We start from the raw sequence: 22,462 nt of genomic DNA, 5'->3' as shown, positions 1-22,462 counted from the left end.
TTGTTTACTTTTCGCTAGTTATAGTTATTGTGATTATTTCCTACATCCCTTTCGTAACTTGATTATTCAGAATTATTGGAATGCTCTTAATCTGTATCATCTGTGAAAACTGATACAAAGTATCTATTCAAGGCTTTTGTCATTCCTGGTTCTGTGTTGTGATCTCCCCTGTGCTTTGGATAACTATATTCATTGTTGCTCTTAGTCATTAACTGTAATTTATTCTATAGTCAAAGAGTGTGGTGCTGGAAAAGCACAGCTGGTCAGGCAGCAGCTGAGGAGCAAGAGAATTGGCATTTCAGGCATAAGCCCTTCATCAAGAATAAGCCTCATTCCGGATGAAGGGTATATGCATGAAAAGTCGATTCTCCTGCTCCTCGGATGCTGCCTGACCAGCTGAGCTTTTCCAGCACCACACTCTTTAACTGTGATCTCCAGCATCTGCAGTCCTCACTTTTCCTGTGATTTATTCTATGCTGTTTCAAATTAACATGTAATGGTTAAGTTGGTTGCTGTACAAAGATTTGCCAGTTGCGTGTTTTCATTGAAATTCTGATTAAATACATTACCTTTGATTGATCTTTTATCCTGTCTAAACTTGAGAATGCAGAAAGGGAAATGATGCTTAATTAGAAGCGTGAGACATCCAAGGTGGTTAATTATTTGAACTGACCTGCACTTAATACATATGTTTACATAAATAAAGTCTAGAATTTAATTCAAATTTATTAAGAATAGTTGAATATACTGCAGCAAGCCCAAAACTTCAATTGAGATAGGGCTGACAACATATTTTGCAGCAATTTTCAGTTTCATCATTACAGATATATTTGATCTTCCAGATAGAACAATTTAAACTAGCATTCTAATACTTCAAATGGAGTGGTCAATATGGGCCAATGTCTGATTTCTAGTTTTATAAATTGGTGAGGTATTTAAATGGCGAATATAAATTAACCTTTCTCCTCCTCACAATGGACTGGCAATAATAGTTTCTAACCAGTCACGATAACCACCAACTTTGAATGCAAACATTCTAACCATAGTTAACCAAGGTTAACTTCTGGCCCAAATTCAATCTTTACCCAAAACCAAACTTCAGCATCCTAAGCTCAAAATTGTTACATGGGATCCAATATTCTTCACCTCAGATTGTTCAAAGAGGTGTGGATAGTGGACTCTGATGATGTCAGCCTTTTTTGAAAGAAGATTTGAGTACTGTAATAGTCAATATTTGCTTCAGAACCATGGTTAGACTGCACTGGAGTTCTGTGTGCACTTTTGGTTCCCTTATCTTTGGGAGGAAATTATTGCCACTGAAAAAGTGATGTCCTGAATGGCTTTGATACACAGATTTTTCATCAGGAAGGGAATCAAGAGTTACGAGGAAAACACAATCAAGTGGTATTGACGATTATCAGATCAGCCAAGATCTCACTGAATGGCCAGACAGACACAGTGGGGTTAATGGCCTATTTCTGCTCCTATGTCTTATGGCCTTACATCAGAACTGTATGAAAAGAGATGTGGGAAATGGTGCCTGTATTTTCTAGAGTTTCAAAGAATATGAGATCATTGAACCTACAAAATACTTAAAGAGATAGACAGGATGGATGCAGGTAGGATGTGTCCCCAGGCTGGGATGTCTAGAACCAGGGAATAAATTTCAAAATAAGAGTTATCCCAGTCAGAGGGTGATGGAACCTCATAAAGTGGTGGAGGTGGGAGTCCTTGAATATTTTTAAGGTGGAGATAGATAGATTTTGTACGCAAAGGAAGAAAAGGTATTTGGGAGCAACTAGAAATATAGAATTTGAAACAAAAACATAGCACCCATGAATCCATAATCAGATCTTTGAATAGATGGATACCTAATAACTGGCGCAGGCACAGTGGGCTGAAGGACTGTAAAATAAATGATTCATTTTGAATGGTGGAACTTGATCAAAGGGTTGAAAGTCCTCCTTCTGTTAATAATTTCTAATGACTGCATGTCTAAAGTAAAGACTGCCAGATTTTAAAATATATGGGGATATGGGGATACGGTGTAAATTAAGCATCATCGTCCTGAATAGCGGAACAGACTTAATGGCTGAATGTCCTGTTCCTGCTCTTATATTCCCGTGATCCTAACCCTAAGAGCGGGATGGTGAGTCAGTGGTTAGCACCACTGCCTCACAGCACTATGGACCCGGGTTCGATTCCAACCTCAGGCAACTGTGGAGTTTGCACATTCTTCCCGTGTCTACGTTGATTTTTCTCCAGGTGCTCCGGTTTCCATCTATAAATGTGCAAGTTCGGTGGATGGACCCAAGCTAAATTGCCCTTTAGTGTTCAGGGACCTCTCGGCAAGGTGCCTAAGTTAGGGGAAATGTCGAGTCATGGGTCTGGGTGAGATAATCGTCGGAGGGTCGGTGTCAACTTGTTGGGCCTGTTTCCAGACTGTAGGGATTCTATGAACACGAACCTGAACTGTTAATTTACCCGACACCACGAACCCCTAAAACACATCTAACCGAAATCACTTACCCTCCCGCCATCTAACTTTGCTTTGGGACGTTTCGTTACATTAAGAGGCGCGATGGAGATAGCGGTCGATAATGTGACCCATGACCCTCTTATTAATTCCCGACCAAAACTGGAACTCTTTCCCTCCCAGATCACTGGAGGTATATTTATATATACCACATGGATCGTTTTTCTTTCTCCACAGATGCTGCTAAGTTTGCTGAGTTTTTCTAGCACTTTCTGGTGTTCAGCTCACCACACTCCCGTCCAAGAAAATCAGAGATGGACAATAATCGTCGGCCTAGACAGAATCAGAGCTGAAAGTGTGTTGCTGGAAAAGCGCAGCAACACATTTTCAGCTCTGATCTCCAGCATCTGCAGTCCTCACTTTCTCCTCAACAGAATCACCCACACCTCGTGAAAGAGTCCAATCAAAACTCCCAATAGCCCTAACGACAAGACCCTAATATTTAGCAAAACAAACAGCACAAATAACGTTGACTTAAACCTGAAGCTGAACTCTGAAATCCCAATCACTCAGCCCCTTGGTAACTCCTGAACCCGAGCCACTCAGCTTGGCACTGAACTGTCAACACTCACTCGCTCAAAGGCGCCACATTTTGAAACGGATATTCAACATTAACTCCGAACGGGAAGAAGTCTGATAGTAACGAGTGATCGAGTCCGATTCAATGAGAAGATAAAAACGTTGCGCTTACTTCAACGGTCACAAACAGGTCCGACCGCTCTCGGAGGGAGGTTTCCCCCCGACCTCGCGCCTCTCGGGGCACTATGGGGGTTGTAGTACACCAGTCGCGCGTTCACTGCCTCTGTGAATGGGCACCGCAAGTGAAATGACTACAACCCCCATCTGCCATTGCGCTGGGGACGGCGCAACGCCCTCAGCGGTTGTTTGTGGAGGTCTCCAGGCAACGGCGTCGGTCCGCCGTGAGATCAGACCTGATAAACCTGACAAGCTGCACGAAAGGCACTGGCTGGTTTTATTGGTCCAGTTTACACAAAGAAAGTAAAAGATATAAAAGCCGAATGAACTGGCATCCGATGTTCCGATTTCTGTGGAAAAAGACTTTCCAGCGCGGTCTTTGGTTAGCGGGTCGGCTGTCCAGGTGCTTGTCGGGCTCGCACTCTGATTGGTTAATCGAAGTGCCAGTCACTCTGGGGAGGCGGGATAATTGGCGGGCTGAGAGCCACATCCGGTTCGGGCGGTGCACTGTGGGATGGTGCTGTGGTTCGTGGCGATGCTACCTCCTCCACCTCCTCATCCCCTCCTCCCCGGGAGGAAGGAGACAGAAGAAGTCGTGACTCGAATGTCAGTGTGACGGTTGGCGAGAGCAGATCGTGCCCGCCGTCCGGGAGCGGAAGCGGGTCGTGGTCTTGCTTTCAGAGGGGGTCTGGAGCTGTGGGGCGGGGGGGTCGGTTGTTGACAAAACTGGGCTTTACTCCCCGTCCCCGGGGGGAGCTTGCGCGCGTGTGTGGACTGGTGCCGCCCCCGCCTCCGGGGAACACGCGCGCGTGAACTGGACCCCCCCCCCCCGGGAGCGCGCGCGTGTGGACTGGGACCTCCAGCGATTGCAGCCGGCAACATGCACAGATTCCGAAAGTGGCTCTACAAGCCCAAGGTGAGCTCCAGGCTGAATGATGCCTTTCTCTTGTCGATCGCCAGCGTCCAAAATGTTGCTGCGGGTTAAAGATCTAGTTTTTGTTTAAAGTACTTCTTAATCTTGCAACTTGGAGCACCAACTGCTGGAAGCAAATTCAAGCGCCTAGATTTTTACGTTGAGAAACGAAACGAATGCAGCAGCACTAGGATATGGGGCATAAAAGGCTACGATTCTGTTCCTTTTAAAATTGAATAGTACTGTGTTCGTCTCTTTCCGTTGAAGTCTATGCTAGCAGCGAGAAGGCGTATTGGTGAAAATTTGTTTGCTGATCCTGAATCTCTTTCTCCCCCGCTTTTGAATGAGCAGTCGGTCTTTTGGATTATTGTAGTGGGATTTTGTTTTTGGAGCATTGTGTTGCGAAGGAGGCCAGACCACCGCTTACTGTATGCATAAAATGCTATTTCAGAATTTCTTCAACTTTTAACTGTAGTGCACAAAGCGTCGACGTAGCTTCATAAATCGCGGGCATTCGAGGAACAGAGGGAATCGGTTAGAACGGGTTGAATTGCATTGCTGTTTCTGAGTTGCCGAATGATTTCTGGTATTTCCTATTTAGTGGCAGTCATTGCGCTTGAACTTTGAGACATTTTGACTTGAAACAAGTAACTTAAATGAGAGGTTTTTTTTTCTAGTTTTGATAACCACGTTCAAAATATATTGACGTCTTTGAAGATGTTTGGTACTAGTTGAGAGAAATTTCTGGCACTCACTGTGTGAATGACCGCATTATCTAATGGCATCCCACTTGTCAGTTCAGTGTTTGGTGGTTCTGATTGTGAAAGTATGTTAAAACAGTAACTAGGAAAATCAACTCCTTGCTCAATACAAATATAGTTGACTTTTTAAATATCTGCCTTTCAAAAAAGGAGGATATGCACATATTAACTGTTGTAGAATTGCTGATGTTTTTTAAAAAATAAATGTGAGTTTAATTTGCTTGATTTAAACTTTTATATCATATTAGCAAAGTCATGTTTGTTTTTCAGTTCTATTTCCTATGCTGTAAGCTAGGTCTTTGTTCTGACTGGTCAACCTTCATTTGGTAGATGTGGGAATGCTCTGTTTAAAGTTGCGGTGTTCACTTCCACGGTGGTGATTTTGCCATTGCGTTTTGATATGTCAGTTCTTAGTGAGGGTTAACACAATACAGTTTTAGAATCATGGAGTCATAGAGATGTACAACATGGAAACAGATTCTTTGGTCCAACCTGTCCATTCTGATCAATTATCCTTACCTAATCTAGTCCCATTTGCCAGCACTTGGCCCACATCCCTCTAAACCCTTCCTATTCATATACTCTTTCAGATGTTTTTTAAATGCTTTAATTGTACCAGCCTCCATCACTTCCTCTTGCAGCTCATTCCATACATGCACCACCTTCTGCATGAAAACGTTCCAACTTGGGTCCCTTTCATATCTTTTCTTTCTCACCTAAACCTATGCCCTCTAATTCTGGACTAGCCCACCCCAGGGAAAATACCATGTTTATTTACCCTATCCATGCCCCTCATGATTTTATAAATTTTAGCCTCCGACACTCCAGGCAAAACAGCCCCAGACTATTCAGCCTCGTCCTGGCAAAATTCTTGTAAATCATTTCACAACATCCTTCCAGTAGGAAGGAGACCAAAATTGCATGCAGTATTCCAAAATATTGGCCTAACCCATGTCCTGTACAACTGTACATGACCTCCCAACTCCTATACTCCATTCTCTGTTCAATAAAGGGAAGCATACCAAATGCTGCCTTCACTATCCTATCTACCTGCGACTCTACTTTCAAGGAACTATGAACCTGCACTCCCTAGGACCTTACCATTACATGTATAAGTCCTGCTAAGATTTGCTTTGCCAAAATGCAGCACCTCACATTTATCTAAATCTAACTCCATCTGCCACTGCTCAGCCCATTGGCCCATCTGATCAAGATCCTGTTGTAATCTGAGGTAACCTTCTTCGCTGTCTACAATACCTCCAAGTTTGGTGTCATCTGCAAACTTACTAACTGTACCTCCTATGTTCACATCCAAATCATTGATATAAATGACGAAGCAATGGACCCAGCACATATCCTTGTGGCACACCACTGGTCACAGGCTTCCAGTCTGAAAAGCAACCCTCCACGACCACTCTTTGTTTTCTATCTTTGAACCAATTTCGTGTCCAAATGGCTAGTTCTCCCTGTGTTCCATGAGATCTCACCATTTTCACGTGAGGAGCCTTGTGGAATGCCTTACTTAAAAAAATGTTTTAGCTTGACTGTAAACACTTCAATTTCTATCACTTATCTGACTTATTTCTCCAAATAAACAGTTAGTGCTTAGTAAACAATTTTACAATAAATTATTTTTAATATTTGTATTTTCACTTACTACTTACTTCATCACTTTTTTAGTGAAATTGGCTGAATTTACAGCCTTTAGATCAATTTTTTTAGTTGATTAATGCCTTAGATTTAAGGTTTATACTTGAACTATTTTGCAATATAAGGTTTGAATAATTTGTTTTAAGTGATTTAAAAATTTTATTTGTAGTTTTCATATGCTGTGTTTTGTAGTAGCTAGTGTCTCATGAAGTGTTGAAAGAATTATGCAGATAGATACATGACATTTTTCTTTGACAGATTTGTTGAAGGTTTATCACTGGTTATAATCTTGTCCTCAAAAGAAAATCATTTACCACTTGTGCAGCTGTTATGCAAATCTTGATTGCTTGCTTTTCATGGTTTACTGTTAATTAAGTAAAATGAGTTGCCTAGTCTTTACTACTTTTTTTAGTGCGGTTGTCTTAAAAGGAGAGACAAATTAATTTATCTGTAATTTTGTAGGTCATGGGTACATTTGATAAAGTTCAGATTTGTACTGGATATCCTCTTCAACATAGTTGGATCACTGCAATTGCTTGCTAACGGATTTGATTGTCCACTTGGAAAATTCTGTCACTGCTTATGGGTTCTTGTGTGGCTGATAAGCCCAATCTGAGTGCCTCATCTTCGACTGCATATTTAGTAGGTATTTCCAGGAGGTGGAATCTGTCCTTGGCATTGAGATCAATGACATTGCTTTCTTCGATTCCTTTTCTATACTTTGTCTGGGTGTTCTGAATGAATTGTACCCCTTCATACAGGTCCCTCACCACAGAGCCAGTAAGCCAAGGTTCAAGTCCCACCTGTTTCAGAGGTGTGTCATGACATCTCTGAACAGGTTGATATTAACTTTGATATTTTCTAATCAATGTTCCATTATTCAGCAGGTTCCAGCCAAAATGAGTTTGTCCTGCTTAGATTTCTCAAGTGAGTCCACGCATTGTCAGAGTCTTTGACATTACAGACAAGAAATTTCAAAGGGGTTCTCCAAGTTACCTTGCTCATTCTTGTTTATCCCTCAAATAACCTTCTGAAAACAGTTCCGCAGAAGAATCTTACTGGTCTTGCAGTGTAAACTTTTTCTCTCTCCACAAATGTTGCCAGAACTGCTGAGTTTCTTCAGTATTTTGTTTGTTTTAGACTTTCAACATCTGCAGTAATTTTGCTTTTATTTGAAGTGTTTTTAAAAAAGCAAATTTATACCTTGTCACCTGAGTGACTGACCCTCCACTGATAATCCAGAATTTGTGGATTGAAGCCCCAGTTTGAGAATTTGAATTGGATTTGAAAATAAATAGGGACCTGCAAAAGAGACTGTAAGGTTGTTGGATTATTGTAAAATACCAACCATTTACTGAACTTCTAATGAAGCAAACCTGTCATCTTAAACATGGTTTGCACTCTGACTGTGGTCTGACACCTATGCAGTTGACTTGTAACTGCCTCCTGAAGTGGCTGAGTAGGCCAACTAGGGATGGCAATTTTAGTATTGTCAGAAGAGCTATGTTGATACCTGTGTGATGCATCTGTATGAGTGCCGTGATATTTGATATAAAACAAGACGATAGGAATTGGGGGAATTTCCATTTGAAGTCCTACCTAGGACGAAGGGATATAGCTTGTAGTGCTGGAGCTCTATCATCTAACCTATTTTGCTAATCAACCTGTTTGGGGATGTAATTATAATCCTTTGGAGCAGGTGGGACACGAATCAAGGTCTCTTGGTTCAGGAGTAGGGATGTTATCACAATGCCACAAGAGGGTTCTTTTAAGACCCAGACCCATTATTCTAAGAATTCTTTGTAGTATCCTCAGCTGTTTCAACGATCATCTCTCCATGAGGTCAGAAGTGAGTATGTTCACTAATGATGGTATAGTATTGGTACCTCGCCTGAGTCCTCAAATACTCAAGCGATCTACAGCAGGATGTTGAAACTTGAGCTGAAAAATAAAAAGTACTATCAATATCTCTCATGCCATGCAGTGACATCCCCAATAAGAGAGAATCTTAACTCGCTTTCTCATTTAATGGCATTATCATCCTTGAACCTCCCACGATCAACATTCTGGGAGCTACCGTTGATCAGAATTGGGCCAGTCGTGAACTGACTGCAAAGGCAGATTCAGGGTAGAAACTTTATTTCAAGTAATGCGCCACCTAACTCCTCAAAGTCTGCCATTATCTATAAGGTGCACATCACAACATGATGGAATATTCTCCACTTGCCTTGGATCATCGAAGCTCCATTAAGATTAGGTTAGATTTCCTGCAGTGAGGAAACAGACCCAACCAGTCCAGACTGACCCTCCGAGTAACCCACCCAGACCCATTTCCCTCTGACTAATGCACCTAACACTATGGGCAATTTAGCATGGCCAATTCACCTGACCTGCACATTTTGGACTATGTGAGGAAATCAGAGCACCTGGAGGAAACCCACACAGACACAGGGAGAATGTGCAAACTCCACACCTGAGGCTGGAATCGAACCTGGGACCCTGGTGCTGTGAGGCAGTAGTGCTAACCACTAAATTAATAATGAAATTTTTGTGGAGTTAGGGATAAAGCAGATTATTTGATTGTCTAACATGACAGACAAGGTGTCATTCAGTCTCTGCACTTCAGGCTCCAACATGCAACTCAGTAAGCCTCCATCGATAGCACCTCCTAAACCTGTGATCTCTACCAACCAGGATAAGAATGTATGAGAGCACCATCACCTGCAATTTCTCCAAGCCATGCATTGACTTGCAAGTATATCCCTCTCTCTGTTTTACTGTCAGAGTCAAACACCTGCAAACTCCACATCCCTCCTGCCTCAAAAAAAGCACTGAATAACAGGTGTACCTGCTTTGCATGGATTGCAGTGGTTCAAGGGGAAGTGCACCTCTTTGAGGAACTGACCTTGGAACTTGAGCAGTTTTGGCAAAAATGGGGAGAAAATGTCAAGCACCATTTGTGAAGTAAGGAAAGGAATATCAAATGCCTGTTTAATAATCTGCAATGGAACCCATGATTGTCACTGATTAGAAAATGTGTCCAAAGATGTGCAGGTTAGGTGAATTGGCCAAACTAAATTGCCCATAGTGTTCAGGTTAGGTGCATTAGTTGGGGTAAACATAAGCTAATAGGGTAGGGGAATGGGTCTGGGTGGGTTGCTCTTCAGAGAGTCATTGTGGACTTGTTGGGCCGAAGGGCCTGTTTCCACACTATAGGGATTCTAAAGTTCTAAATTCTAAGTTGTAAATTTATTGCGAAGTTTGTTTTGTCCCCATGACATGGACATAAGTAATTTCATTTGCAAATGGTATGCAATAAAAACATAAATGTTACTGTTGCTCGCTCAACATTAGAGCCAGTGGCCAGAAATTGTATGAAAACTTTAGGAATGGTAACAATATGTCTGGGGATTCTCAATGTGTGACAGCCCTTTAAATAGCTTGTTAATGTTCCCTTCACTGGAACAGCTAGTACATGTAAATCTCTTGTGAATGCGTTTAGATACAGTTTTGCAGTATTTGAGGCGATATTATAAAATGTTGCATTTTATGTTTTGTTTCAATTTCCTTAAGTGGCACAGTGGAAATCTTGGAATCTATCAAAATGTTAGTGTTCAAATGTCCTGTTCTCATCTTAGTTGTTTGTGACTTTATTTTGAGCTGTTGTGATCTCCATTCCAGATAAGATACCTAGCACAGAATGTGGTGAAAGACGCCAGCATTTTCCGAAAAAATAACTTTTCTTTTAAATCCATATGGCTTGATAGACTGAACAAGCTTATTTTTTTTCTTCTTGGGAGACATATTTTTGAAAATTTGACCTTGTCATGCACTCCTTTAACATGGAACCATTTTATCTTTCCTGCCTGTGTTACATGAAAGGGTTGCACTTAATGAGCTGAAAATGTGATATGTTGTTCTGTTATACTTCAAATTAAGTGGGAATAAAAACCCTTTGGTAACATTTTGCTTTTTTTTATCAGCATCATCAAGCAATATGGAAGTAACATTTGTTGCATGAACTTGCTATAAATGACTCATTAAAATGCAAAACTTGTTAGCTGATATTTGTTGTCATTTTCTTTTCAAGTTATTCATTTCTAATTGCCACAGTATGAATTGATGTTTAATTCTCATGGCCATCACAGGAGAAGTTTCTCGACTGTCCTGTTTAATTTATGAAGTATTGTCGTTAAGAGGTTCGGTGGGGGTGATGCGGTTGAAATGGTTAATTGGACTTTGAAGGATGTTTGATAGTGTTGCACACACAAGTTAGCGAAGTTAGAGCTCATGGAACAAAAGAACATACTTAACCTTAAGGAAGATACTTGTTGTTGCTGGAGGGCAGTCGTCTCCATTCCAGGCCATCTCCAGAGTTGCTCAGTTATTTTAGGCCTAATCGTCTTTAGCTGCTTAATCAATAATTTTTCTTCTGTCATTATAAGTTCAGAGGTGAGATATTTGCTGATTTGACTATTTGTGACTGCTCAGATAGTGAAGCAGTTCATGTTAAATGCGGCAAAATCTCAACAACCATAATCTCGGAATAGAATTATGCTATTCAACCCATTGAGTCTGCTCAATGTTTGATCATGCCTGATCTGTTTCTCAACCCCATTCTTCTGCCTTCTCCCTGTAACCGCTGATCCCCTTACTAATCAGGAATTTATCCATCTCTGTCTTAACTAGACTCCATGTCTTAGCTGTTATAGCTTTCTGTACCAAGAAATTCATCTCAGCTCTGAAGGGTCGTCCTTCATTCTGAGGCTGTGTCATATGATAAGCCCTTCATCTGTGGGATTATTCATGTAAACTACCTATGGATCCCCTCTCATGTGAGCACAACTTCAGTCGAGCATCTCAACTCTTCTGTTATAGCCCTTTTGAAATGGGATGACTCGAGTGGCAAGTAACATTTGTGCCTGATGAGTGTTTGGCATTGACTATCTCCAAAAAGATGGAATCTAATTGGTATCCTTTAACAGCCAACAAGAAGTTAGTTTGAGGTGTCTATTTCAATGCTAGAAACATCAGGAATAAGGTGGGTGAAATTGTAGCATGCGTTGGTACCTGGGATTTTAATGTTGTGCCCATTTCAGAGACATGGATAGAGCAGGGACAGGAATGGTTGGTGCAAGTTCAAAGATTTAGATGTTTTAGTGAGAACAGAGTAAATGGTAAAAGAGGGGGTGGTGTCATGCTGTTAGTCAAGGACGATATTACAGTTGCTGAAAGGACATTTGAGGACTCATCTACTGAGGTGGTATGGGCTGAGATTAGAAACAAGAAAGGAGAGATTACACTGTTGGAAGTTTTCCAGAGGCCTCAATAGTTCCAGAGGTGTAGAGGATAGGATAGCAAAGATGATCCTTGATTGGAGCAAGAGTGACAGGGTAGTTGTTATGGAGGACTTGAACTTTCCAAATATTGACTAGGAATACTATAGTTCAAGTACTTAGATGGGTCCGTTTTTGTCCAGTGTGTGTAAGAGGGTTTCCTGAAACAGTATGTAGACAGGTCAACAAGGGGCAGGGTCACATTAGATTTGGTACTGGGTAATGAACCCGGCCAGGTATTAGGTTTGGAGGTACAACACTTTTTTTGGTTGTCATGACCACAATTCATTTATGTTTACTTTAGTAATGGATAGGGATATACCACAGGGCAAAAGTTACAGTTGGAGCATGGCCATTACCATGCGATTAGGCAAGATTTAGGATGCATAGGACGGGGAAGGAAACTGTAGGGGGCGGGCATGGTTGGAATGTGGAGCTTATTAAAGGACCAAGTACTGTGGATCCTTGATAAATCTGTACCGGTCAGGCAAGGAAGAAGTTGTCGAGTGCAGGAGCCGTGGTTTACTAAGGAAGTTGACTCCCCTTCAAGAGGAGAAAGCCTTATGTCAGGATGAGATGTGATGGTTCAGTTAGGGTGCTTGAGAGTTACAAGTTAGCTCTCTCTTTAGGTCTTTCCAGGCTAAGAAGAGCCAAGAGGTGACATGAGAAGTCATTGACGGATAGGATCAAGGAAAACCCCAAGGCTTTTTATAGGTATTTCGGGAATAAAAGAATGACTAGAGTAAGATTAGGGCCAATCAAGTAAAGTAGTGGGAAGTTGTGCGTGGAGTCAGGAGATAGGGGAAATACTACTTGTTTTTTTTTTCTAGTGTGAATACTGACAATGTGGTCGAGGAGAATACTGAGATACAGGCTACTAGGTAGATGGGATTGAGATGCATAGGGAGAAAGTGTTATCTATTTTTACACTTTACAAATTTCTAAATCCCATGGGCCAGATGGGATTTATCCTAGGATTCTCTTGGGAAACCAGAGAGGAGATTGCCATGTCTTTGGCTTTGCTCTTTGTTTACAGGAATAGTGCCAGAAGACTGGAAGATAGTAAATCTTGTTCCCCTGTTCAAGAAGGGGAATAGAGACAATCCTAGAAATTATAGACCAGTGAGCCTTACTTCGGTTGAGGTTAAAGTATTGAAAAGGGTTATAAGAGATAGTCAACACGGTCTTGTGAAGGATAGGTCATGCCTCACAAACCTTAGAGTTCTTTGAAAAGATGACCAAACAGGTGGATGAGGGTAAAGCAGTTGATATGGTGTTTATGGATTTCAGTGAGGCATTTGAGCTTACCCACGGACGGCTATTGGACAAAATACGGAGCATGGGATTAAGGGTGATTTTGCGGTTTGGAGCAGAAATTGGCTAGCTGAAAGAAGATAGAGGATGGTGGTTGATGGGAAATGTTCATCCCTAAGTTCAGTTCCTAGTGGGGTACTGCAAGGATCTGTTTTGGGTTCACTGTTTGTCATTTTCATAAATTACTTGGATGAGAGTATCGAAGGATGGGTTAATAAATTTGTAGATGACACTAAGGTCAGTCACTTTATGGATGGTGACCAAGGATGTTGTAGGTTGCAGCGCAACATAGATAAGCTGCGGAGCTGGGCTGAGAGGTGGCAAATGGAGTTTAATCCAGAAAAGTGAGGTGATCCGCTTTGGAAGGAGGAACAGGAATACAATATACTGGGCTCGTGGTAAGATTCTCAGTAATGTAAATGAGCAGAGAGATCTATGTTCAGGTACATTGATCCTTGAAAGTTGCCACCCAGGCCGATCATGTTGTTCAGAAGGCATAGGGTGCTTTTGTTTTTGGTAAAGGATTGAGTTTCTGAACCATGAGATCATGCTGCAGATGTACAAAACTCCGGTGCGGCCACATTTGGAGTATTGCGTACAGTTCTGGTCACTGCATTATAGGAAAGATGTGAAAGCTTTGGAAAGGATTCAGAGGAGGGTGTAAGTGAGAAGGATGTCTGACCAGTTTAATTAAAGGCCAAGTTGCATTATTATTTTAACGAATTATGCAGTAAATAAAGTAGAATAGTGATGTGCATATCCCCTACATTACATTTTCTATTACTTAGTGTGTTTTTATATTATGTGGACCTCTTGGTGAACTGGCATATTTGATCAATTGCCAAATAAGTTCCAATTAATAAAACACTTGCTGTATTGACAAGAAACTGAACTGGACTGGCCATATAAATACTGTGGCCTCGAGCAGGTCAGAGGCTAGGAATCCAACAACTGACTCCCAAAGCCTGCTCACCTGAAGTCAGGAGTTATGATTGGCCTACTTTCTACTTGGCTGAATGAATGCAAGTTCAAGAACACTCCAATTTGACAGCATCCAGGACAACTGCTTGATTGGCACCAGATTCACTTCTGAAACCAGCATTGGACCAAAATTGTGCACTGTGCAGAAATTCCCCAAAGCTCCTTAGTACCTTCCAAACCTATCACTGTTCTTGCTAGAAGGTCTAGAATCGTAAATACAAAGGAATGCTAGCACCTGCAAGTTCTCCTTCAAACTACTGACTTTCTGACTAAGAAATATTTCACTGTGTTGTCAGGTCAAAATCCTGTAATTCCTTTCACCCTTAACAGCATTGTGCATCTGTTTCTATCAAATGGACTGCAGTGGTTCAAAAAGGCTGCTTGTTGCTGCTTTTTCCAAGGCAATTAGGAGTGGGCAATAAATACTGGCATCAGTACATCCCCAGAATGACTTCTTTTTTTTTAAAAAACAATAAATGTAGATGCGAAATTGGTTGGATAGTGATAAATCATTTTTAAAAAATATTTGGGCTGGAAAAATTTTACTTTGGAGTGAAGTTTCCCAGAGGTCAGTTAGGACCCCTTCCTTTTTCCTGATAGATATTAATAATTTACACTTTGTATGTGGAGCTGGTGGAGATGCATTGGCTGAATGGCATGCTTTTGCACCATTCAGATTCTGAAACTACATTTCTAGTGCATGTGTATTGACTGAAGTAAGGTACCAGAAAAAAAGCAACACTGGTGTATAAGTCCTATCAACTTTTAAATTGGTTCCACTTTATTCTGACAATATGCTGTCTGGTGCTCGACTCTCCCATGAGGGGAAACATCCTCTCCGCATTTACCCATCAAGCCCTGAAAGAATCCTATATGTCTTAATGAGATTGCCACTCATTTTCCTGAACTCGTGAGTACAGTCCCAACCTGTTTAACCTTTGCTCATAAGACAATCCCTCATACCAGGGATCTTCTGCAAAGTGCCTCCAATGAAGTAACATTTCCCCTTAAACAAAGTGAACCAAAGCTGCTTACATTATTCCAGGTGTGGTCTTACCAGCACCTTGTACAGTTGAGAAGTACTTCCCTTTTGTGTACTCCAACATTCTATAACTTTCCTGATTACCTGCTGCTAGCTTGCTGTGTTTTGTGCATAAGTATCTCCAAATCCTGTTGTATTGCCCTAGATCCCAAACTCCAATCAAATTTGAATTTGGTATTTTGATGACATCAAACCAATGAAATGATCCAAAGTTTTTTGGGGCCCAGACATTTTGAACAGTTAGGGGGAGAACTGCCAAGAAAGCCAACTGCGAGTCGAATAGCTCTCTGAAAGGTACCTGGCCATATGAAGGACCTGTGAAGCAGAATACTGAAGAAAAGATGACCGGAAAATCTACAGAGAAAGAAGATTCAACAGCTGGCTGATCTTAAAATTTGAACTTTCTTTGTAAATCTTGACATGTCCAAGGCATGATCTCTGATAGCACAGCTATTTTGCGTTGTGGTTTTAAAGACTAGTGTATTGGTCATGTGAGGGGAATCTAGCTTTAATTTTCTGTTTTTAATTAAACTTCTGGATTTGGTATAATGCTGTGGTGCAAAACTGCTTTGTCCTTTTTAATTTTAGAGAAAATAATCTCCATGTAACCAAGTGAATTTTGATTTTGTCAGCTGTGTGCAGATATGTGCTTTCAAATTAGAAATGGGGTAGTGTTATCCAAATGAAGATTATTATTTTAAAAAGGCATTAAATGTTAACTTTCGTGCTAGCTTTTTTTTCCTCAAATATGTAGTCTCAACACAGCCTGGTCCCCTGATAAGCTAACTGAATCAAGATTACGATCAAGCCTTAACATTTCACTTCCTACATTACTAAGCAATTTAATAGCTGAACACAAATATCAGTGGTTTAACTGATGGAATGTGAATAGTTGCACCTGCAAAATGTTAGGAAGGGAGTCTTTTCCTCTCAAATGTCATTTGTGACTTGAACTATGTGTACAATTTACCTTTTGAGGAGAGGTATTGGTTTGTACAAAAAGGCTACCCTTGAGGCCTTTAAATGTTAATGTTGATAGTGTGAGTATTTGGACACATCAATGCAAGTTGTCTAAATTCTTCTCAAAGGTAGGGTAAAACTGTTATTAAAGCATTCTACCAAGTTATTCATTGAGCCTAAATATGTAATTTTCTTGTGAGGGAAATAGTAGAAGTCACTCATGATGAGTAAGAATGATTTGTTGTTATAAATGCATTCTGAAAGCCGCACATGAAGCAGTTTCTTTTGTTTTAAAGGAAAGTAGATTTTGTATGGCAGTCTGATTTATTCTGTCATTTTGTATCTTGAGACCATACAGCATAGCAGAAATAGGTCATTCAGCCTGTCAAGTTGTCTCTGCTATCTTAATGAGATCATGGCTAATCTGATAATGCTCACCTTCACTTCATTGCCTTTTCCCCATAACCCTTGATTCCCTTACTGATAAACTGTCTGTCTTCTGGTCCTAAGTTCTCCTAAAAGAAGCAGCAACCTTTCTGCGTCCACGCTGTCTTGTTCCCCCTTAGACTGCTGTATGTTTCAGTCTTGTACACTCCAGTGAGTACAATGACCAGTGAGTCTTGTGTCAGTTGTAGGGAAATTATTGAAGGAAATTTTTGAAAGAGAGCATCTATCCCTATTTGGAGAAGCAAGGCTTGATCAGCAATAGTCAGAATGGCTTCATCAGAGGGAAGTCATGCCTAACAAATTTGAGTTTTTTGACCAGGTGTGTAGTTGAGGGTAATGCAGTTGATGTTGTTTATCTGGATTTCAGCAAACCTTTGACAAGTGCCCATAGGAGCAAATGTACATGGGATGCAGGGCAATTTGATCAAGTGGATTCAAAATTGACTGAGTTGGAGGAAACAGAGGGTGAAGATAGAAGGCTGCTTTAATGATTGGAAGCCAGTGTCCAGTTACATAGCATGGGGATCTGTGCTGGGTCCCCAATTAGTTGTCACATAAATGATTCTTTTGGGGTTTGGATTAGTAAATGTGGATGACACCAAGATGGGTTGAGTGGTTAATGGTGAGGTGGTGTGTTTTGGGCTACAAGTAGATATCAAGAGGATGGGCAAATGAGTGAAAAGTGGCAGATGGATTTAACCCTGAAAAGTGTGATATCATAGAATTTGGAAGGGATAATTTGCCAAAAAAGTATTCAAAGAACAGTGTGATGCTTGAAACAAAGGGAACACAGGTCTCTGAAAGTGGAAGAGCATGTTAGTAGTGGTGAAAAAGGCATATGGGACACTTGCCTTTATCAATTTAAGCATAGATTACAAAAGCAGGAAGTCCTGTTGGAGTTGTATAGCAATTTGAGACGAGAGCTAGAGTACTGTGTGCGGTTCTGATAGCAACAATTATAGGAAGGATGTGATTGCATTGGAGGGGATGCAGAGAAGATTCAGTCCGATGCTGCCCGGGATGGAAAATAGGATATGCTGAATAAAGTTGGGTTGTTTTCCTTACAGCACCAAAGACAGGGGCAATCTGATTTGAGGTTACAAGATTGAGGGGTGTGTACAGAGTGGATAAGGAGCAGCTGTTCCCTTTAGTTGAAGGGCCAATCATATGGTGAGGAAAGACTTTTACTCAGAGGTGGTGACAGTCTAGAATGTTCTACCTGGATTGGGGGGGGGGGGGTGTGGGGTGAAGACTCATGTCCATTAAAAAGTACTTGGGTGAGCACTTGGCACGTCATAGGTAAAAGTGAGGAATGCAGATGCTGGAGATCAAAGTCAAGATTGGAGTGTTGCTGGAAAAGCATAGCAGGTCAGGCAGCATCCGAGGAAAATGGACGTTTCATCAGGAATGAAGTCGGAAGCCTCTGGTGTGGAGAGATAAATGGGAGGGGGTTGGGGCTGGGGAGAAGGCAGCTAAGAGTACAGTAGGTGGATGGAGGTGGAGTTGAAGGTAATAGGTTGAAAAGGAGTGTGGACCGGATAGGTGGGAAGGAGGATTTGCAGGTAGGACAGGTCATGAGGATGGTGCTGAGCTGGCAGATTGGAACTGGGATAAGGTGGCGGGAGGGGCAATGAAACTGGTCAAGTCCACATTGATGCCCTGGGGTTGAAGGGTCCCGAGGAGGAAGATGAGGTGTTCTTCCTCCAGGCGCTGGGTGGTGAGGGAGTGGCGGTGGAAGAGGCCCAGGATCTGCATGTCCTTGGCAGAGTGGGAGGGGAAGTTGAAATGTTCGGCCACAAGACGGTGGGGCTGATTGGTGTGAGTGTCCCAGAGATGTTCCCTAAAGCACTCTGCGAGAAGGCATCCAGTCTCCCCAATATAAAGGAGACTGCAATGGGAGCAATGGATACAATAAGTGACATTGGTGAAAGTGCAGGTGAAAGTTTGGATGTGGAAGGCTCCTTTTGGGGCCTTGGGGGGGACACCGGTTTTGCAATTCTTGCAATAGCAGGGGAAGGTGCCAGGAGGGGAGGGTGGGTTGTTTGGGGTGCGTGGACCTGACCAGGTAATCACGGAGGGAACGGTCTTTGCGGAAAGCGGATAGCAGTAAGGAGGGAAATATATCCCTGGTGGTGGGGTCCGTTTTGTAGGTGGCAGAAATGTATACGGAGTTTGGTAGGGTGAAAGGTGAGGCCTAGTTGGGGGGAGGGGGCGGCGGTTCTGTCCTTGTTGCGATTGGAAGGAGGTGGGGTTTGAGGGTGGAGGTGCAGGACGTGGATGAGATGCGTTGGAGGGCATCTTCAACCACTTGCGAAGGGAAATTACGGTCACATCATGACATTAAAGATAATGTGCCACGTGCTGGTAAATGGGTTTAGGTTGAAGGTCAGGTGTTGCTTATTTATTGGTGCAGACTCAATGGACCTAAGAACCTCTTCTGCACAGTATGATTCTAGGACAGGCCCAGCCTCTTCAACCTCTCCTCAAAAAAGAATCCATTCATAGCTAAGATCAACTTGGTGAACCTGCTCTGGACGGCCTGCAATGCAGGAATATCTTTACATAAGGACTGAAAACTGTTCAAGTTATTCCAACTGTGCTGACTACTGAATTGTCTAACTTGAGCCAAATCACTCTGTTTTAATGCTCCATATCCTTTGAAAACAAAGACCAATATTGCATTTGCCTTCTGTATTGCCTGCTGAACTTGGATGCTAGTGTTCTGTGACTCGTTCATGAGGATTCCCAAATCCCAATTCATGAAAAATATCAGTCTGAGTAGTAACAGTATCTGTAAGAGCAAAGGAGAACAAACCTGGGGGTGGGCAACGGTCATGGCAACATGATAAATACCTGAGGAGTGGGGTCAGTTGGGGTGTAAGTGGAGCTGAATCAAGGGACACAGCTTTGGCCGTGATGTCATGACTCAAAAGGTGATGTGAGTTTGGTTGCTCCAAAACCAGGTTTGCAGGCCGAATAAGTAAATCTCTGGAGAGACAGAGGACAATACATACTTTTTTCGTAGTTGTGGTCTGTTAGAAATGGAGAGCAGGAGTGAGAGACTAGGGTTTGCTGATTAGTAGGTAAAGTTTTTTGTTTTCAGTTCCTGGGTTATTGTCTGTAGGTAAGGTTGATTTTAATTAAAAAATTCGAAACGGCATGTGAACTCAGCCCCATGGAATGCAGCTCCTGCAATAGGTGGGAAATTGGGGACATTTCCCGGAAGTGTTCAGCTGCAGCTCCTGTTTAGCTGTATGGAGCCCCTGAAGCTGTGGAAGGATTCACCATACACAGCATCCATATGGCTGAGAATGTCATGATCGCACATTTAGCAAGCTGGTCACTCCACCAGTCAGAGCGACACCAACAGAGAAGAGTTGGGTAAGCACTAAAAGATGTGTAAGCTTGGAAGGTAGTGAACGATTCCCTTCAGGACGGTGTAGGCATACAGTAGTGATGGGGTACTCTAGTCAAAGGCACAGACAGGAGTTTGAGGCAATGAACATGACTCAAGTATGTTCCCTCCCTGGTCCCAGGCTCAAGGATGTCTTTGAAACTGGGAAATGTAGATTAAGGGTGGCTGTTTGAGGGCAAATCCACATTTGGCAGCTGGGAGTTGTTTAAAGGCCAGTTGATTAGAGTGGAAGACCAGCCTGTTTCTATGAAAATCAAGGATAAAAATGGCAAGATTCAGGATTCTTGGATGACAAGAGAAATTGAGAACTTGGTCAAAAAGGAAAAAGAATGCAAATGTAAGATTCAGGAAACAGAAGACAGAGCCCTTGAAGAAAAATATAGGAATGAACTCAAACGAGGAATTAGGACTAACAAGGGCTGTGAAATGTATTTGGCAAACAGGTTTAAAGATAATCCCAAGGCTTTCTATCCTTTTGCTCCCGATAGATGTATAGTTAGGGAAAGGTTAGGCCCACTCAAAGATGAAAAAGGAATTTATGCTTGGAAGTGGGTGAGCCCTTAAAACATTGACGAAGAAGGATGTAGTGGTTAGTGAGTCCAGGGAGAGGTAAGTTGGTGATCTAGGGCTGTCAGTATAAAAGAGGTTGTGTTGGGTGTTTTGGAAAAGCATTAAGATGGACAGCTCCCCAGCATCTAATGGGATCTACTGTAGAATGCTGAGCAAGGCAAGGACAAGGAAATTGCAGGGCCCTTTTATGAAATATTTATACCCTCTTTTTAGTCACAGGAATGGTCCGAGAGGAGTGGAGAAGAACCAGCTTTGTTCCTTTTAAGAAATCATCGGGGATAATCGGGGAAATTACAGGTTAGTGAGCCTTACATCAGTGGTAGGGAAATTAGCGGAAAAGATTCTTGGGGATAGAATTTACTCTCGGTTTTAAAAAAAATTGATTTATCAGTGATAGACAGCATGGCTTTTTGTGGCGGATGGTTATGTCTCAAATTTATTTGAGGTTTTTGAGAAAGTAATAAAAATGATTTAAGGACAGATCGGCATATACACTTTTATCAATGTCTTTGACAAGGTTCCTCCTGGCAGAGATAAAAAATGAAGTAAAATGGGCCCACAGTGAGCTGGTAAGAAGGATACTGTACTAGCTTGGTCATAGGGTTTCTTTGACGACAGATCTGTGATCAGTGCTGGAGCCCCTGTTGTTTATAATTGTGTAAATAATTTGGAGAACAATGTAGGTTGCCTGATTAGTAAGATTGCAGATGGCACAAAGATTTGGAGAGGTTGCAGATAATGAGGCTTGCCAGAGGATACAGCAGGATCTTGATAGGCTGGAGACTTGGATGGAGAAATGGCAGATGGAGTTTAATCTGAACCAATGGGTTGATGCACTTTGGAAGATGTAATGCAGGAGGGAAGTGCACAGGAAATAGCTGAACCATGAATAGCAACAATATGCAGAGGAATCTCTGCATATAGGTCCATAGTTCCCTGAAATTGGAAACACAAATGGATCAGGTGGTCAAGAAGGTATATGATTTGTTTGCCTTCATTGTTCAGGGTGTAGAGTATAAAATTGTAGGTCAAAAGATGTGCAGGTTAGGTGAATTGGCCATGCTAAATTGCCCATCGTGTTTGGTGCATCATTCAGAGGCAAATGGGACTGTGTGGGTTATTCTTCGGAGAGTCGGTGTGGACTTGTTGGGCCGAAGGGCCTGTTTCCGCACTGTAGGGAATCTAACCTAATCTAAGTATGTGCAGCTGTACGGAACTTCAGTTTACAGTTGGTTCATTGAGCACAGTTCTGTTTGCCACATTGCCAGAAGGACGTGGAGGCTTTAGAGAAGTTACAGAAACAGTTTGCCAGGATATTGCCTAGTTTGGTGAGTATGACCTACGAGGAGAGATTGGACAAACTTGGTTTGATTTTCACTTGAATGTCAAAGGATATGAGGTGACAGAAGTTTACAGAATTGACTGGCACTGTTAAAATAGACAGCTGGAATCTTAAAGCAAGTGAGTGACATTTCTACTCTCGGATAAAGGTAAAAGGGGTAAATTTAAAGGAGATGAGGCCAGTGTCTATGCAGAAGGTGCGAGGTAACTAGAATGTGATCAATATGTCGGTGGAAGAGTATACAAGTTTGAGAGGTATTTTTACAGATATTGGAATAGGCAGAGTATAGAGACAAAAGATTAAGTTTACAAAAGGTGTCATAGGTCAGCACAATCTTGGTGGGCTGAAGAGCCTATTCCTGTGCTGTCCTCATTGTCTCCTCTTCCTCCTCCTGTTCTGTGTTTTCTGCAGGTTTCTCCATGTAACTCTTATTGAGTTCCTCTTGGTACGAAAGTGCATAATCTCAAATGCTCCCATATTATATTCCAGCTGCCAAGTT

General features: G+C 41.9%; 2 protein-coding genes across 6 annotated transcripts in view; one reads left to right on the top strand and one right to left on the bottom strand.

Moving 5' to 3' along the window:
• The window catches only part of cfap99 (cilia and flagella associated protein 99), a 193,151-nt gene that overhangs the window by 123,640 nt on the left and 47,049 nt on the right, over window positions 1-22,462 (bottom strand). The window contains exon 1 of one of the 4 annotated variants that reach the window (XM_072593819.1): window positions 3,228-3,642. The exons of 1 other annotated variant lie outside the window; for it this stretch is intronic. The gene's annotated coding sequence lies outside the window, so the exon portion shown is untranslated. 2 more of the 4 variants (XM_072593847.1, XM_072593837.1) reach the window with 2 other exon arrangements.
• LOC140494518 (lateral signaling target protein 2 homolog) overlaps window positions 3,757-22,462 on the top strand; it is a 225,080-nt gene continuing 206,374 nt past the window's right edge. The window contains exon 1 of one of the 2 annotated variants that reach the window (XM_072593784.1): window positions 3,757-4,148. In XM_072593784.1, the coding sequence (XP_072449885.1) occupies window positions 4,113-4,148 (36 nt within the window). In that variant the 5' untranslated portion in view covers window positions 3,757-4,112. Of the gene's footprint in view, window positions 4,149-4,444; window positions 4,574-22,462 lie in introns of those variants that run through there. The other variant, XM_072593802.1, reaches the window with a different exon arrangement.

This window comes from Chiloscyllium punctatum, chromosome 2, assembly GCF_047496795.1.
Source record: "Chiloscyllium punctatum isolate Juve2018m chromosome 2, sChiPun1.3, whole genome shotgun sequence".
Taxonomy (NCBI): Eukaryota; Metazoa; Chordata; class Chondrichthyes; order Orectolobiformes; family Hemiscylliidae; genus Chiloscyllium; species Chiloscyllium punctatum.
Note: the sequence above shows the minus strand (reverse complement) of the source record. Positions and strands in the feature narration are given on the sequence as shown.